At 40.5% G+C, this 18,332-nt stretch overlaps 1 protein-coding gene across 5 annotated transcripts in view; it reads left to right on the top strand.

The window, feature by feature from the left end:
- Nucleotides 1-18,332, top strand: part of mctp1a (multiple C2 domains, transmembrane 1a) — a 128,668-nt gene that overhangs the window by 64,540 nt on the left and 45,796 nt on the right. For 3 of the 5 annotated variants that reach the window (XM_006784080.3, XM_006784082.3, XM_035905045.2), the window contains exons 6-12: nt 934-972; nt 5,303-5,467; nt 5,933-6,063; nt 6,799-6,985; nt 12,708-12,801; nt 17,398-17,500; nt 17,940-18,042. In XM_006784080.3, the coding sequence (XP_006784143.2) occupies nt 934-972; nt 5,303-5,467; nt 5,933-6,063; nt 6,799-6,985; nt 12,708-12,801; nt 17,398-17,500; nt 17,940-18,042 (822 nt within the window). The remainder of the gene's footprint in view (nt 1-933; nt 973-5,302; nt 5,468-5,932; nt 6,064-6,798; nt 6,986-12,707; nt 12,802-17,397; nt 17,501-17,939; nt 18,043-18,332) is intronic. The other 2 variants (XM_006784081.3, XM_035905044.2) reach the window with 1 other exon arrangement.

Genomic DNA, 18,332 nt, shown 5'->3' on the forward strand with positions numbered 1-18,332 from the left:
GCTCGTGCCTCTGCGGACGTGCAATGGATTTCGGAGTTGCATTTATTTATGTTCAATTATTTGTTTGGTTAATTGGACCCCTGCATGCTCGATTCAGACCAAGGCAGAGTCATGGGGGAAATATTTTATTCCTTTTGATCTGATGTCTTAATTCTGCAGCTTATTTACTACTGTAGTTCAGAGAGTCCACAATTGACAGAACAAATAAACTCTATTTAGGTTAAGCACCAGTTTGGATTTCTCCCACTGTGAAAAATTGAGTACAAGGTTATAGTAATAAATTCTCTCTGTTGCCATCTACTGGTACGAACCTGTAAGATGGAATATATAACTTTAATTCGCTTTTTGAGATCCTCGAGCAACCGATGACAACTCAGCGTCAACAATGGGACTTTACTCAGTTATATTAAAGTTGATGAGCGTTTGTTTAACATGATCGGATTTATTTCTTCATTTTTTTTCTCAAAAACAGAGAGGGCCAGAATCTGTGACATAGTGCGGTGCAGTGAAAAAGACTCGATGCATTTTAAGGAGATTTTTATAGCTTGCCACCACAAAATCTATTTGCGTGTCCAGTGAAGTGAAATACTTAATTAGAATTATTGAAATATGTAAGCAGGTAAGCGCTTTAGGTGCTGCCTTTGCTTGGGTCTACGATGGAAAAGGGCAGGAAGAACAAGTGTATAGAAAATAATTATTAAAATGTGTGAAATGTATCAACAGGCACCAGTGTATATTATACAAATAAATAATTTCTGACTCCATAGAGTGCTTATACTGTACACTCACTTAACTTGCATGATTGTGGCTGCCCTACTCTCCCTGTCCCCCTCACACCCCTATCACTGACCTCCATGCCCTTTAACCTCTGGCCGTTCAGCCTTAAAGGGAGAAACTGGGGGGTTTTCTGTAACCGCTTTGTCTCATTTACAGACCATGCTTTTGAGAAGGAACTGGAAACGATCTAGTAAGGTAAACTAAAACAGCATGTAACTCATGAAACCTCTAACTGTACTGTAACCCCACTACCGACCGCACTGCACCTCACCTGTCCTTCTTCACTGGTGTTCTGGTACATGGATGGAGTCTCCGTGGCCCTTCCCCTCCCTTCTTCCGTTTCCTCCTTTCACAAATGTGGTATTGGCAGTTTTTTTTTCTTTAATATTTCTCCAGTTCTCATTGTCACCAGCTTATTTTCCACAAGCTGCAATATACTTTGCATCCGCTGAGGTTATGTCAGCTCATTTTTGGAATGCAAGTGAGCTTAAAGGTGAACTATTCTTCAAACTATGTGAAGGCAAGTCATACAGTCAGGTCCGTAAATATTTGGACAGAGACGACTTTATTCTGACTGTGATTGTGTACATTACCACAATGAATTTTGAACGAAACAACTCAGATGCAGTTGAAGTGCAGACTTTCAGCTTTAATTCAGCGTGTTGAACAAAAACATTGAATAAAAATGTGAGCAACTAAATCGTTTTAACACAATTCCATCAGTTCAAGGCCTCAAAAGTAATTGGACAAATTAAATAACTGAAAATAAAATGTTCATTTCTAATACTTTGCTGACAATGACAGCCTGAATGCTTGAACTCATGGACATCACCAGATGCTGGGTTTCCTCCTTTTTAATGCTCTGCCAGTCCTTTACTGCAGCAGCTATCAGTTGCTGTTGTTTGTGGGCCTTTCTGTCCGAAGTTTAGTCTTTAACAAGTGAAATGCTCAACTGGGATAAGATCAGACGACAGACTTGGCCATTCAAGAATATTCTACTTATTTGCTGTAATAAACTCCTGGGTTGCTATGGTTGTGTGTTTCAGTATTATGAAATGCCGCTCAATCAATTTGACTGCATTTAGCTGGTTTTGAGCAGACAGTACGTATATGTACACCTCAGGATTCATTTGGCTGCTTCTGTCCTGTGACGCATCATCAATAAACACTAGTGTCCCAGTGCCACTGGCAGCCAACCACGCCCAAGCCACCACACTATCTCCGCCATGTTTTACAGATTATGTGGTATACTTTGGATCATGAGCTGTTCCACACCTTCTTCATACTTTTTTCTTGCAATCATTTTGGTAGAGGTTGATCTTGGTTTAATCTGTCCAGACAATGTTTTTCCAAAACTGTTATATATATTCTTTTTTAGATTTTTTTTGGGGGGTTTTGGTTTTTTTGGGGTTTTTTTTGGGTTTTTTTTTTTTGCAAGCCACTCATAAGCCACAGTCTTATGAGTGGCTTGCACATTGCAGTGAACCCTCTGTATTTACTTTCATGGAGTCTTCTCTTCATGGTAGACTTGGATATTGATACGCCTTCCTCCTGGAGTGTATTGTTCACTTGGTAGGCTTTTGTGAAGGGGCTTCTCTTCTCCATGAAAATGACTCTGCGATCATCCACCATTGTTGTCTTCCATAGATGTCCAGGTATTTTTGCGTTCCTGAGTTGACCAGTGCTTTCTGTTTTTTTCTCAGGATGTGCAAAACTGTAGATTTTGCTACTCCTAATATTGTAGCAGTTTATCAGATGTTTTTTTTTCTGTTTTCTCAGCTTAAGGGTGGCTTGTTTCAACTACATTGAGAGCTCCTTTGACCTCATGCTGTCTGTTCACAGAAAAATCTTCCAAATGCAAGCTGCACACCTCAAATCAACTCTAGGCCTTTTATCTGCTTGAATGATAATGACATAACAAAGAATTATCCACCATCTGCCCATGAAATAGCCTTTGAGTCAAATGTCCAATTACTTGTGAAACTCCTAAACCCTTCATCCAATCTGACCGTGGACACCCTCAGATTAAAGCTTAGAGTCTGCACATTATGTCCATGTCCATTATAGAACGATAATTGAAATATGTTTCTGTGAATAGGTCTCCAACTATGTATGGACCTAACTATATGTGATATAAATACATTAAGGGTGGAGGAAATACCTTACAGTCAGTAGCATTTTTTTTCAAGAGCACTTGCTGTACTAGTTTTAAGATCAGCAATAATTGTTAGAACTTTTATTAAAAACTTGCTAACTTTGGTGCCATTTTTGTGAAATCAGTCAGTAATAATGCAGCTTCAGAATTTTCTTTTTTGTGATTCCACTGATTTTTACACTTTGAAGCAGTTCGAATCATTCATCGGTGAGATCTCTGTGCTTCTTCCACCCTTGATTTGCAGTGCATTGCAGCTATTATGTGGGAAAATAAGGCAGATTTCTATTCTGGGGTTTTTAAGAAGTCCTCTACAGCAAATATGCTGTGAGATATGAAGTATTGTTGACTTTTGACTTTTTTTACTGACTACAGGACACTCCTAGACCCCTTTTGCATCCAGTGAAAAAACATTTTGACGTCATTATGAGTTCCCATCGTGCCGCACATAAGGGGCTGTTATCTTTTGATTTCATTTTTTGTGATTCTTGTTGGCCGTGAGGTTGAACAGAAAGCATGCTGTTTGATGTTCCGCTTCTTCTTACTGGCTCGTGCATGACGCACATACCTTGTCTGTTCATTCAATTCAGCAATTTTCAAAGGAACAATTTTGAGCTCAAAATTGAGTTTATTCACACTTTTATTTTGTTTGTTTGTTTTTTACTCACATTTCACTTTTAGTGTTATTGAGATAGAAACTTTATGATATCCACCAAGAGGCATTTGAAGTATGTTTGGTTGGAGATGGGCAGGCGTCCTGCTGTATCGTGCCTCCCCAAACCAAGCCTTTGAAGCCTTCAAACTGTGCCACCCTGCCTGTGACTCGGGAATTCACTGAAACACTAACTATTTGCTTTTGCTACCCCACCAAAAAAGCACTGCTTGCCTTTGTGTTGCATACAGTACATAGTTATTTTTACACCGCCGCTTCTTCCTTAAAGAAGCATATATGACTATTGAACCCACTGTAGAAGATGCAAACTTTAAAATAATAATTAGGAGGCAGAGGCATGTTAATACAGGTCTCTCTAACTTTACCACAGGGAAAAATGCTGATTTTGGGATTACTTTTTATATGTTTTCTGCTTCGAGAGGGCTGGCAAAAGTTTAACCCTGTGCAACACAGTATTAGTTCTTAAACTGTATTAAAAGACTTTCAGCCTGTGAACATCTTTGTGTATGCGCTCCATCCTGCTGTGTTCTGGCAGTGAGATATGGATTCCTAATCCAAATAGCCCATGGTTTTCTATAACAACAAATATGTGGCAACAAAAAAGAAGGATGCAAGGGAAAAGGGATTGTGCTCTAATACAGTAGGACATAACAGCGACCTCTCATCATTAGCATATAGCGTGTTGGTAGCAGTGAACGGGAGCCATGGAGGATGTGGGAGTTGCTGCATGGGAGGTTGGCTTTAATGCAGGGAGCTATTCCCAATGTTTAATGTCTGGAGAATGGAAATTAAGAAGCTCCGTCTCTAGATCAAAGGCCTGCGCTTGCGAGGCAGGGTTTGTTCAGAGTTTAATGAAATTCACCCTCAAAACAAAAGCTATGCTAATATGTTCTTCCTAACAAGGAAGGAGGCGAGAGCAAGGCAGAGGGAGAAAGTGGAAGTGTATTTGTTTGACAAATAAATAACCCTGCTCTTTGTTTTAGTGAAGGATACTGACACGATTCAAAGAGAGGTTAAATAGGCCTGTAAGTGCTAAGAAAAGTGTTGAGGGTAAAAAAAAGACTTAAAATGGAGAATATGGAGAATAATCAATCTGAATTACAGTAGCTTACAGTAGCCAGATGGAATAATAATGTACTGTACAGAGGAAGACTATAAGTAACTGCGAGGTTCCCCAGTTTTAGAGTGAAAACTGTCTGTTCCCTTTTATTACTTTTTCTAACATAATGTTTAGAATATGTACAATAAAAATCAATATTCACGCTGCTGTACCCCGTTTAAGGATAAAAGGAGGTTATGATACATGTTGTGCATTTTTGCACAAATATGGATGAAATGTTGATACCCACAGTAAGAACACTTTTTAGAATTGCCAAGAAATTGTTCACAGTAAGTGGATAATGCAGTGCTGTAATTTATAGCGAGGCCCTGGCATGTCAGGTGAACTCATACATAGCAAATTACCTTGAATTACCACATTTTATGTTCAAGTATTATCTTGTTTCTTGTGCCTGCTCTTTATGTGTCGTCTCAATGCATTTGATATCGGTTATTTTCCAGTGAATGAAGTGCAAAGTGTATGCGAGCCTTGATAAATTGATGAATGCTGTAATTTCTTCTATTTTGTGAGTTTGTTTCTATGTGCATGCAAATGTATAAATGTGTACGTGTGTGTTTGTGTGTGTGTGTGATTGCTGCAGTATCAGAGTATGCGTCTGTCGGATGTACACCGAAAAGCCCAGTTATGGCGAGGTATAGTCAGCATCAGTCTCATAGAGGGCCATGGCCTGCAGCCAATGGATGCCAATGGTCTCAGTGACCCTTACGTCAAATTCAGGATGGGTCACCAAAAGTACAAGAGTAAGGTAAGCCACACGAACGAGATTATGTTAAGATTATAGAATTTTGATAAAACTTTATAATTTGACTATTTTTGTAAAAACTAATATTACACAACACCACAAACACAACAACAAGCTGGGCAGAATTTGGCAGAGTATAAACAAGTAAATAAATAATTACATATAACAAATGTTAGGGGTGTCTGTGAGAAAAATTACTGGCCCATACTGAAATGCCGAATTTTTGAGTCACCAAATATCAGTAAAAGTCTTCAAAATCAGCTCTAGTTGTGTGTTATCTTTCTGCAGGCATGTTTACATTTTTTATGCTCTTTATTTTACTTGTTATTTCTTTATACTATTTATTTGACTCTCCCTTTATTTTGATAGCGGTTCCAGCTCATATATTATCTAACAAATTATAGCTCACATTAACAAATGGACACATGGGCAGAGTGAATGTTCTTGTTTGATTTTTTTTTTTTCCAGACAATTTCAAAAACGCTGAACCCTCAGTGGAGAGAACAGTTTGATTTCCACTTGTACGATGAGCAGGGAGGCTTTGTGGACATTACAGTCTGGGACAAAGATGCTGGCAAGAAGGACGACTTCATGGGACGGTACGATGGTCTTTACCGGAACTTCTGGATATTTTGTTTTGTTTGCTTTTTGTTTTTTTTAATTGTATGGTTGGTTAAGGCTTACTGCTTATTCAGGCTGATAAAAGGTGCATTTTAGTAAGGGTTAGTTTTAGTACACAGTTGTCTTATTTGCCTAATTCTCAGCATAGATTGTTGCAGAGCATCTCAATCCTGTGCATATTGAAATACTGCCCTACAGTCTTTCATAGTGAGAATGATTTCTTTCCCTTGTCTTTCATCAGAATGGATGTACTTGAGCAAACCTTTGCTTTGAACTGTTTGGCCCAAGTAAAGCAATTACTGTTGGCCTGCCTCTGTTTTAGCTGTAGATATATTAAAGGCATGCTAGGAAATCAATTCAATCAAGAGAAGATGCTTTCAAGTGTCTTCTAAAAGGTATTAATGGTGTCAGCTTTGGCTGAATTTCCGTCTGTTGCTTTTATCCTACACAAGATGTTTGCTTATTAAGTGATGCTTAACTTCAGTTAGTGAGGTGATAAAAATGAACAAAAGAAACCTGAGATTCTCCATATTCTTCTTTTATTTCACGGGCGCTTTGCGGTAATTTAGACACATTTCTTTCTGTAAACACAAACCCCTACCATGACTTTGTTTGTCTCTTTTAGTATATAAGGCCTGCGGTATGTTTCATTGTCAGTTTCATCACAAAGTCTACAATTTTCTCATTTTGTGTCTGTTTATTCTTTTCTCTAGGTGTACCATTGACCTGTCGCTTCTTAGTAAAGAGCACACACACAAATTGGACCTGCCACTGGAAGAAGGTGAAGGTGTTCTGGTGCTGCTGGTTACACTCACTGCTTCTGCTGCTGTTTCCATCTCAGACCTGTCAGTCAACATGTTGGATGACCCACACGAGCGGCACCAGATCAAGCAGAGATATGTGAGTTAGCATTTGAGCTTACGTTAAGCTGTGATTGCGTTAATAATTTTGTGAGGAAAGTACACAATATGTTAGCGCTTAAGAAAATAAATTTAATAACCCATTTTGTAGCTTTCAAAAATTACAGTATCAGAGCTGCTCTATATCCATATACTTATAGGTATTTGTATATAGACATATACCTGACAGTGTGGAAAAATGGCCATTCGCATTTTGTGAAGAGTAATTTCTCTCATCAAGATGTCTTTTTTCACAAGCCAGTGTGCTTAGATTTGATTTATAATTAGATGATGTGGAAAGCAACAGAGTAGGAGATACAGAAACGGATACGGGAGTTGAGAGGTCAAGAAAGCAGTGCAAGCGGGTTCAGTCATTTGACTGAAAATGTCCGAGCTCAAAAGCCAGTTATCGTTAAGCTAGAGGGAGACAGACAGTGAGGGAGAAAGAGAAGGGCAACGAGCAAGCGGGAGAGAGCCCTAAGGCCCCATCTGCTACAGAGGCCCTCCACTCAACACAATGGTTTTGTGTCTTTGTCTTAGTCTAGTTAACCCTTCGCACCCTGTCATCTTTACATCTTGATGCAAACACACACACACACGCACACACTTAAATGGATTTGATTCAGTGACAGCTTCCATACAGGGGACATTTCTCTGTCCATCAACAGAATTATGTGTCATGCTATCTCTCAGTGCTGCAGCCAAATTTGTTTCACTGTAAAATTTCATTTTACCATATGTAGGATATTTGTTTGCTTAATTGGTTAATTTGAGATTCACCCTGATTTATTTATTTATTTTTGGGACCTATTGGATTTATTTGTCTGGGCGAGTTGTTGGAACGTATGTTGACTTAAACAGATCTGCTTGTGTACACGTGGGTGTATCATACGTGTCTGTGTGTTTTCACTCGGGCTGTCTGTACTTGTCAGATTAGACAATTTGTTTGGATTTCTACATCTGAACTGGTACCCAGTAGCACATCCTAGCTGGTGTGTGTATGCCTCTTTCAATGTGTGCCTAAGCTCCAGTTGCCGAACATCGGTGCCACGACCTACATAACCGTGGCGGTGCCTTATTGGCTAGCCACGGAAGGTCGACCGCTCTGCTACGCGTTGCAGAAACCACACAACATCAGAGGGGGGAGCTCGAGGACTGAGACACAAACACGCTGTGCCTCTCCTGACAGTCACAAAATGAGGGCTAGGAGAATGGGTGCGTGTATGTGTGTTTGCCTGAATGTGTGTAATAGGGGGCGAGGGGTAAAGGGTGAGGGTTGCGCCAAAAAGGGAAGGCGTGTAAAATGAAAAGAAAAAGCTATTTCACCTCTCTCACAACTCATGCAGACCCCGTTTTTCTGCTCGGTTGAAGGCGACACATTTTACTTCCCTCACCTACCTCTTTTCCTGCTTCCTTCTCTCTCCTACTCCTCTCTCTCTCCATTTCTCTCCTGCTCTCCCAGCAACCTCAGTTCTTTGTCTGTTGCCGCTATGGCTCCTGTTAGATGAAGGGATGGCAAGATAGAGGGTGAAGGAAGGTGGTGGGGGGTTGCAGATGGAGGGGCATGGTGAGGTCGGTTTGGAGACTTGAATGGTCTTTACCTATTAACATATTCCTTTTCCTCAGACTGGCAGTCTTTCAGTTGGAGAATTTAATAAAGATGTACCTTATCAAAGAGCACTGCTAAGACCAAGTACCACCACTAATACATAACAGTGCTGCTCAAAGCCTACTAATCTGCCCAGTGTGTGCATGTGTGGATGTGTGCAGGCGTAGGTGTATGTGTAGGCACATTTTTACCGACTGGTATTATCTGCTTGAAAAATCAGCTGTCCAGCACAAGCCTGCACAAAGCATGCACTACTGCTAGCCATAAACAAGCTCACATGTATGGACATGTGCAAAAAAAAAAAAGTGTCTACCTGTGTGTAACTAATAAAATGGCAGGGAATCGCAGCTTTGAAAAGCAGATGCCTTCATAAGAAAACTCAAAATCGTCCGCTTGTCGCACCCTTCGGCAGCGTAGACACTCTGCTCGTGATGAAAAGGCGCACAAAAGATAACTTTAAGGTTAGGTGTAGCAGTGGATTGCAAACACACCTACATGTAAATCCAGAGTTTTTAAGAATATATTACTGTCTTCGTTTTAGAGAATCATTGTGTTCCAAACTGGAAATGTCCTTGTCACTTTGTTCCACACAAACGCTACGAGCGCACCTCAAATGGCTGCAATTTGGGGGGTTTTGTTTGTTTGTTTTTTTCCCCAATTCAATCTGTGGCCATTGATGAAATACGATAACGGACACCTGAGTGCGGGGACATTTTGATAGCACTGAGCTCATTAATATCTTCTGAATTGTAATAGATTTTTGTGTCTGTGTTTTTGCACTTTTGGTCACTGTGTGCCTGCGTGCGCTTGCTTCTGCATGTGTGCGAGTAAATGAATACACAAGATTTTCTGTGCCAACTAATTTGAATGCATCTGACAATGGAGCTATGCAACATGGTGCAATGCACTCACTCATAGGCAACTACCTTAGACGTTCTATTGCTCACTGTAACCTTTCCTTCATCCCTAATTACTGTTTCCCAGAAGTAGAAAGGGATGAAGGCAGAGAGGGAAAATGAGAGAAAGAGATTTATGCATTATGATGGCAAAGTAGCACACACACTAATGGCTCTTAATGGGCTTGAGTTGGCCACAAGATGGGTGGATGAGAGGAGGAGGACATGGTGACCTCCACTAAAGTGGTGGTACTTCACCATACACCCCCATGTGCTGTGTTGCACGCATGCATACACACGCTCACGCATACACACACACGCACACCCTTCGACCTACTTTGGAGCACTGCTCTAAGGTGAAGCAAAAGGACACAACCTGGACAGGAAGTGAAATAAGGGGCTGCGCTACGTTGTGAGATGAGCAAAGAGCAACTTTGGCAGAGACTCTTAAAATAAAGGAGGTTTTGGAGATGCAGACAGTTTACAGCAGCCTTCAGTTTGTGCAGGTTGTCACAGAAGCACACTTAGAGCTGCTAGAGGTGATGCCAGTTTGAAAAACTCTTGCTATAACCACGCTTCAGGTTGCGTGCAGGCTCTATTAGTTTTAAATAAGAGATGGCAGCTGATTAAAATCCTATGCAGGGAATCCTTGATTGTTCCATATGAATGAACATCACATCATTTTTACTGTGTCTGTTAACCAACTGACCTATAACTCTATAAATGCTTTAGTATAGTCAGGCAATAGCCTTCCCCTTTTTCAGATGCTTGTCATCATCAGCCACACAAAATTCAGACAAATAAAGTGCATAATATGTCATTCAGTTAGGCTCACATCTAAACCAGTTAGTGTTTAGATTATGTGAGAACCAAATGTTTACCATTAAGCCCTGAGGATGTGAAGTTAGTGGACAGCTACTGGGGTGCTTGACTCCAAAACCTACAGCTGCCTTGCATGAAATCAGAGCGAATCAGAACCATGTATATATGTTATGCAGTGGTGATGAAAGGTGACATGCTGAAAAGATGACAGTGAGTCATAAGCCTATGCCGGCGCTGATTCATTTTGTGTGTTTATGTGTCTGCGGAGTGCGACAGAGACGGGAAGAAGACATCATAGTGACAGGATGTCAGTCAAAGACAGGGCGGGGGTTTGTCTTATGAAAGCCAACTCTGTGTCCTTTAATTTTCTTCTCCACCCTCCTTTTTCATTTCCTCCTTATCCCCATAATTCCACCTGCGAGCTGATGAGGGTGTGGATGGAGCCATAAGTGGGGCGCTAGGGGTAGGGGAGGGGGTCGGTCTTGGCCTCTTTTCTGTCTTTCCTTCTACCTGTCTATCCAAGCCATCTATTCCTGTCTGTCTTTCTGATGAGGATTTGAATCCTTGTGGAGGTCGGGTGTGTTCTTTCTACCAATCATGGATTGAGGCTGAACTCTAAAGGTCCCCTCAGGGAGTCCGTATGGTGGGAGGAGGGGCTGAATTACATAGGAACGTTTCGGGGGGAGTCTCAGCATCAATACATTAAAGAAGTCATTTAGTCTCATACCATTTTTGCATATCTGTGTATTGAGAGGAAAGCACACACGTATTTACAACATTTGCTTTTGATTGAAATCTGACTTTAACACAATTTTTAATCTGACCAATAAACAAAGTCAAAACTGGATACATTGCAGAGATTAATGTCCAGACCCCCGTGCCATTTCTTAATACTCCTCGCTATAGGCACACTTTGATCATTACCAAAAAAGTATTGATCTTCGATCCCCAGCCCAACAGCTGGATCATTCCGATCGCGGCGTGTTTACTGTTTGAACTCTAACACACAAACTGTTCAGCTATTAGTTTGCCCTTGCCTCTTCCTCTGCCGCCCCCCACATGCCCTCTTGCCGACTGTTTTCTCCCCTGTTTCTCCCCCGCCTTCTTTGCTGCTCACCAATAATCACAACAAGCAGCTGTATCTTCAGAGAAATCGTGCCTTAAAAATCGAGAGTTGTCCCCTCTCTCGCTCTCTCTTTCTGTACGTCTCTCTTTTGCGCACTCTGTTTCTCCCCCCTCTCTTTCTTTCGCACACTCTCCCCTCTCATCTCCTTTAGAGAGCGTTTGGACAATGATATCGCTGGAAACAGGCAGAGTCTGACAGAGTTGGTAATAATGAATTAAGTCTGTAGCCTGGCCCTGACTCTGAAATTTAAATTATAATTACTCCTTTGGGGATGGAAGGGGTTATTGCCAGAGAGAGAGAAATAAATTGAAGTGAAGTGCATTTCCACTCTGCTTTTAAGACACGCCGACATGCTACTCAATTTGGCCCGAGTGTAGGTTTTCTATGCATGTGTTTATACCTGAGAATCTGGGTGTGAACAAAAGCACAACTTTGCGGTTGCGTGTGTGCGCGACTGGTCACGCCTCGTGGTCGCGCCGATGATCTCCACAGGTCTTGCCTTTCTTCGTGAGATTTACAGACTCATTTTTACACAGTCATCCTCGTCCTGGTTATTGAAACTTTTTGCATACAGTGCATCCCTTCTCACTGTAGACTTCATGTGCTCTGTTTGCCTGCAAGTCATTCGTCACCTATTATGTTTCCTCAGCACATTATGTTTTGTCATATTTTTCCCTATCTCTCTGTGTGAAGCAAACACAAAAGAGGCACATTAATATCAGTTAGATCTCAGTGTTGTTTCTTTTCACATTATCCATATAGAATAACTTCTTGCTCTGTAAAAAGCTAGTTTTCTTTAAAACAGAGTATAAGAGTATATGTCTTTGCATTTGAGATAGCAAAAATTGTTGTAACAAACTTCCACAAATTTCCCTTCCAATGCTAAAATCTGTACAACTTTGATGTTATTCTACTTAATAAGATGTTTCTGAAATGAAAGACTCCCATTATTTTTGTTTGCTGTTGTCATTTCAGCACGGCTCCTCTGCTTTACCGAAAAATTCGGTAAAATCATAACATTTAAAGGTAAAAAGTTAGAAAACACTTGAAATAGACATGCACAACTATTTCATTAAATTTAAATCCAGCCATTTCTCCACTAGACCCGACTCGATAAATGCCAGCTCTACATTTTCAAATAAAGGCTGGTAAAGGACATAATCTACCCTTTCCTCTCTTTATGAAATGTCAGGCTATTGACATGCCTTTCACTTCGGTGCTAATTTGCCATCCTCTTTGACCTTTCACCCCTGTTTCTGGGATGTTTCAGAGCCTCTGGAGGTCATTCCACAACCTGAAAGATGTCGGCGTGGTCCAAGTTAAGGTTATCAGGGCTGAGGGCTTAATGGCAGCAGATGTCACAGGTAAGACACTGACCTGTAGTCCAAACAACAGTGCTGTGCCCTCTGTAGTCCTCATTTGCTGTACATTTCCATAAATTAGTTTCTATATATAGATTTATTTTTAACTTAGATTCATGCTCATATATTTATACACTTAAAAAGTTTTGCTGATGTTTTGCAATTTCTGTTTCTGCTATCACAGTGAGGACTGCTAGAACATCTGATAGGTGACACTATCAAGACAAATATATATCTTTTGCTCTAAATAACTTTTGCATAATGTTCGCATCTAGACAGCAGTTTCCTCCACCAGCAATCTGCCATAAATCTCACCAAAGATAAAGTCAGGGCGTAATTTTTGTTTAAGGGATGATCTTTTACGAGACTCCTCAGAGAGAGTTAAAGTCTACTTTGTGCAGGACGCTAAATTTGTCTCTGCATTTTTAGAAAAGATGCAGGCTGCTCATTTGAATAATAGAGAAAAAGTACACATTTGAACCAACAAATCACTCTCATCCCTCCTCCCGCGCTCTCTCTGCTTGCTCTCTCTGAATCCTCCATTCTCCATTAATTCTTACTTTTAATTAGGTCTACAGTGGACAGGCCTAGTTTTTCACTCTGTATTATCTAGTAAAGGGAGAAAATATGTGTGTGAGAGTTTGCGTGTGTGTGTGTGATGGCGAGAGAGAGAGAAAGAGAGTCTGGAGTTTATTCTATTTGAAACATCCATAGTCCCATTAGCAAACACAGAGCGGAGCTGGTTGATTTTGGGTTATTGCAGGGAGCGGCTGGAGCAGTCAGAGTGCAAGCCAAATGGTTCCCTGGTTCATGTATTTCACTTGGAGCATAAATTTGCTCTGCGACCATATTGGGGAGTTCATCGTTTGTTTGTCTAAGCTTCATGAATTCCTCTCGGAATATAAACAGAGGAAAACTGCGGATTGTTTATTAGCCGTTTGTCTTTCAATTTGTCTTTGCCGTTTTGATACAGTTATTGAAAACATTTTTTCTTTTAGAAGTATCTCTATAGCCTGCGGTGGTTTGAAATTATTGCAACAGACTAACTTCACAGTAAAATATGACATGCCTTGGGAACTAACGGTAATATTTTACTTAGCATGTGCTCAGGTTGGACTGGTATCTAACATTTGCAATAGTTTGGACGTTATAACATGGGATACATATTAATTAGATTAGCAAAGTAAAAAAAAAGTTTAAAAGCAATTTAAATGAAAAAAAAATTATTTCACTGGAGAAATGTTTTTACACTCAACATTACAACTTTTTTTGTCATAGCCAGAGAGACTTAAAATTGTATTGCTCTCGAATTTAAAAGCAAATCTTTTAATTTTGCTCCAGAAGCAGCCTAACCCCACAGTCAGTGGACTGATACTGATAACAGACAAGGCAAAGGGGTTGTTTTTAAATGGCTTGTGCCTGTTTTGAGTCTGATGCTGTGTGTGTGTGTGTGTGTGTGTGTGTGTGTGTGTGTGTGTGTGTGTGTGTGTGTGTGTGTGTGTGTGTGTGTGTGCTTGTGTGCGTGTCACTGGCAGAAACAATAGCTCTGTAAGAGCCACATAAGAGCCCTCACCACATGAACACCCCATTTTAACAACGCAGACCAAGAGAGGGTCAGGAGCAAGGTGAGAGAGAAACAGAAGGACAGACAAACAGACAGAGACAGGAGAGAGAGAGAGAGAGGAGGTCAGCGAGCGAGAAAGAGTTCACCATCTCTCTCCCATTCAGCCAGCCCGTCTCCTCTTCTCTCTCTTTTTTTCTCTCTACTCCTCCCCTCTCTCTCTCTCTCGCTCTCTCTCTCTCTGGCCATCTCTCTCTCTCTAATTGGAGTGTTTTTGTGGAGTAGCTCCACTCTAGCCCAAGTAGGATAACTGAAAATAGTCTCTAAAACCAACAATCCCTTTTGTCTGCCAGCTCTTGTCCCTCTGAGTGGATGCTATACTCTTAGAACATTTCAGTAGTGAGACGCGCACTCACACACACACACACACACACACACACACACACACACACACACACACACACGCACACACACACACACACACACACACACACACGCGCACACACACGCATGCGCGTACCTACCACAGCAGCATCACCAGAGACACAGAATGTGTACCGTGCCAGTGAAGTCTACATTTATCAACTTGAATGGTTGGTAAATATTGCAGCTCATATCGAGTGACCTGTTAAAATTAACATGGTAATGCACTGGTTTACATTTTAAAGCACGAATTATAATTAACTGTGATAATTCAGGGGCACGAGAGCGTCGTGTGTTGCCTCTACAACCTTAAACTCCTCACTGACTCCAAGCTTTCTCTGAGGCAATTACAGTATGCTTCCTCATTTTCTATACTGTATCCATTTGCCACTTATCTTAGAGCACTCTGAAATTAATTTGAGCCCACTTCTTGCTGCAAACCCTTCGCCACTGTCACAGAGATGGGACCCCGGTGGTGGTGGCAGTGGTGGTGGTGGTGGGGGAGCTTTACTCAGACATTACCTGGATGATCACTGAGTGGAGCTCAAACCCGAGCGTGTAATTGGTTAAGACAGCTGCCTCTGGTGCTGGTGGCCAGTAAGGTGAAAGTTCACCATCAGTAACAACTGGCTCTCTGCAGCAACACAGCCTGCCGTGTCATTAAAAAAAAGAATATTAGAGAGAAAACGGGGGGAAGGGACGGACTTCTGCAGAAATAATTTCCATCTCCTAATTTGGGTGATTGCGTCTAGATTTAATCAGATTTGGTCTGTGGCAATGACATTATAATTGTGAATGATATGGACTCTCTGGGATTATTAAGAAAGATTTTCTGCAAAAAAGAAGTTTTTCACTGGTATAATCATTTCAACCGTATTTAATTGTGGTTTAAAGAACAATTGCGTTTAAAGAGAGACGGCGAGGTGTAAACACAGAGGCACTGAGAAGCAGGTGCCCGAGCCTTTTTTCTTTTGTCTATTTTAACGTATCTTGTTTTCTGTAGAAGTCGTAGCTGTCAATATCCACTTGAAACACTCTACATCAATGGAGCGCCACAAACAGATATGAAAGGCAACGCCTCTGCCTCAGCATTGATCACAGTGACATTTACTTTGCACACCCACTAAATGTCCTGCCCTTGTCACAACATTTGGAGAAAATCACACTAATCGATGGCACTCACACACACATAGATACACACACTCATTTCCTATGGCCTACAAACACAGGCGGGCACACAGTTTTCAGGGGCTTTGAACTCAATCTCTTTTTTATCGAGTTTTATTATGCAACAATGCTGCTTTTCAGCGTTCAGTATTCCCAATACTTTCCCTGGAAATTTGCCAGGGAGTTTTTTTTTTTCCTCGTCTTTTTACTTAATGACCCAGCCTTTTCAAGTGATAGGTTTGAAAAAAACATTCGCAGCGGCTCCCGACAGTTTTTAATAAAACATAATGATCAAAGTCAAAATTAAGAGTTTTGTTGTTTTTTTAGTTCACTGAAGGTAGGTGGGCTGGCAAACATAGGGAGCCGGTCTCGCTGTTTTCTGTGTACAAAGAATTTGAAGTGAGAGATGTTAGTAAACAAATCGGGAATATATAGGACATTACTGGTTTTGATTATGATAGCACAGTGTGCTATTCTCAGGAGGAGGAAGCAGCTCCTTCTCGGTCTCTCTCACTTTCTCTCTACGCAGTTACATAACTAGTAAAGTTTTCTTGGAATTAATTAGCATCTATGAATATTCTTTATACTAAACCATATAACAATGATAAGTCTGTTTAAGTTTTAGTTTGGCAGCACTCCTTCATTTGTGATCCTCAATTTTCAGCGTGATTTGGATAATAAATCCAAATTTGGATGTATGTTTTTACTTTTAATTACCATAAAATATTACTTGAAAACAGCTTCGCAGCTAGTCCTCGAACTTAATCAATTTCGGTTTTTAATCATTTAAAAAAATCTTTTTAAAACTGCTTTTATTCATCTCTCCATGTAAAAAATGCAGAAATGTTTTCTCTGTTGTTCATTCATCATATAGTTTTGACATTATGCGCTTGCTTTTACTCGTGTCATCGTGCCGCTGCTCCCCTCGCTGCTGTCTTCGGAGGAGCTGCGTTTCTCACGCTCCGTGACTGGCTGCCTTTATGTTCAGCTCAAAAATTCTCGGGCCTTCAGAGCACCTCGACCTCTGTGTTCTCCGCACCACCCATTTTCATAGTCCTCTCTGGCTTTTCTCTCTCACCCTTTCCTCGCGACTGCCCAAGGCGCAGTCGTCCTGAAGCTTATCTTCTAGTTGTCCATGGAGCCGGGATGCTGATAGAAATGGCTTACAGCTTTTACACTGATATACTGTTGTATAATGTTGGGGCTAAAAATGAAAGAATCATTTCATTACAGCTCTGATAAGTACAGGGTATTGGAACTGTCATGCGACATAAGGGAAGGATGCTACAGTATATGTCTTAACAGTATGAGGTATTTGAGATAAACAAAGCTGTTGGAATTACTTAAGATTCTCAATTTAATTTTATCTTTTCACTAAGAAGGATGTTCTTTCCTTCTTTTTGTTCTCGTTTTATTTAATTTAATTTTTATTTATTTTTGCTTGCCAGGTAAGAGCGACCCATTCTGTGTAGTGGAGCTGAGTAACGATCGGCTGCAGACGCACACCGTCTACAAAAACCTGAACCCAGAGTGGAACAAGGTCTTCACTTTGTGAGTGACTTTAAGAGTGCCTGTATGTCTGCACGTTCATGCATGCAGACAAAAAAGTGACACGTATCCTTGAGTAAACAGTTTCATTAAAAAATTAAAAAAAGTATGTAGAAATTATTCAATTTTTCTCGTGACTTTCATCAGCTCATTTGCTACTTTAAAAATATATTCTGGACCATTTTGAGCAGGGAAAAGATCTGATCATCTCACTTCTATGTTCAGATTTATATTTTCATGAATTTTACCAGGAAATCTATTTATAGTTATTATTTTATTTAAGTCTGTTTATATTTTTTGACAAGTAATGAGGAAATGTGAAGCATTTGCAATATCTTGTGTTTTATTATACAGTTTTTAGCCTGTTTTCTCTGTATTTAGTATTTTCAAAAGCCTATTTCAGTATGTGTACCACTGGTGTTTGTCTTTGTGTATTGTCCAGTAATGTGAAGGACATCCACTCGGTACTTGAGGTCACCGTTTACGATGAGGACAGAGACAGAAGTGCAGACTTCCTGGGAAAAGTGGCTATTCCTTTACTAAATGTGAGTCAAAGGCTTCTTTCTGTGTTTCTTTATTGTTCCGCCTCCCTTGGGAAACAAAAACTAAAAATGAAAATGAGCTATAAAGAGCAGAGGTTATTTTTTGCAGCTTTTACTTATGACACTGTTATTTTTTTGCAAAAGAGAAAGAGATGACAGGAGCGAGAAAAAATGGAAGAGAGGATGAGACGAAAGAAGAGATTGATAGATGTGAAGAACGGAAGTTAGGGGATGAGAAACGATATGAAAATGACACTGATGGAGACACTGAACAGTGTCATTTGAAAAATAAA

Source organism: Neolamprologus brichardi, chromosome 12 (assembly GCF_056152115.1).
Source record: "Neolamprologus brichardi isolate AB-2024 chromosome 12, ASM5615211v1, whole genome shotgun sequence".
Classification (NCBI taxonomy): domain Eukaryota; kingdom Metazoa; phylum Chordata; class Actinopteri; order Cichliformes; family Cichlidae; genus Neolamprologus; species Neolamprologus brichardi.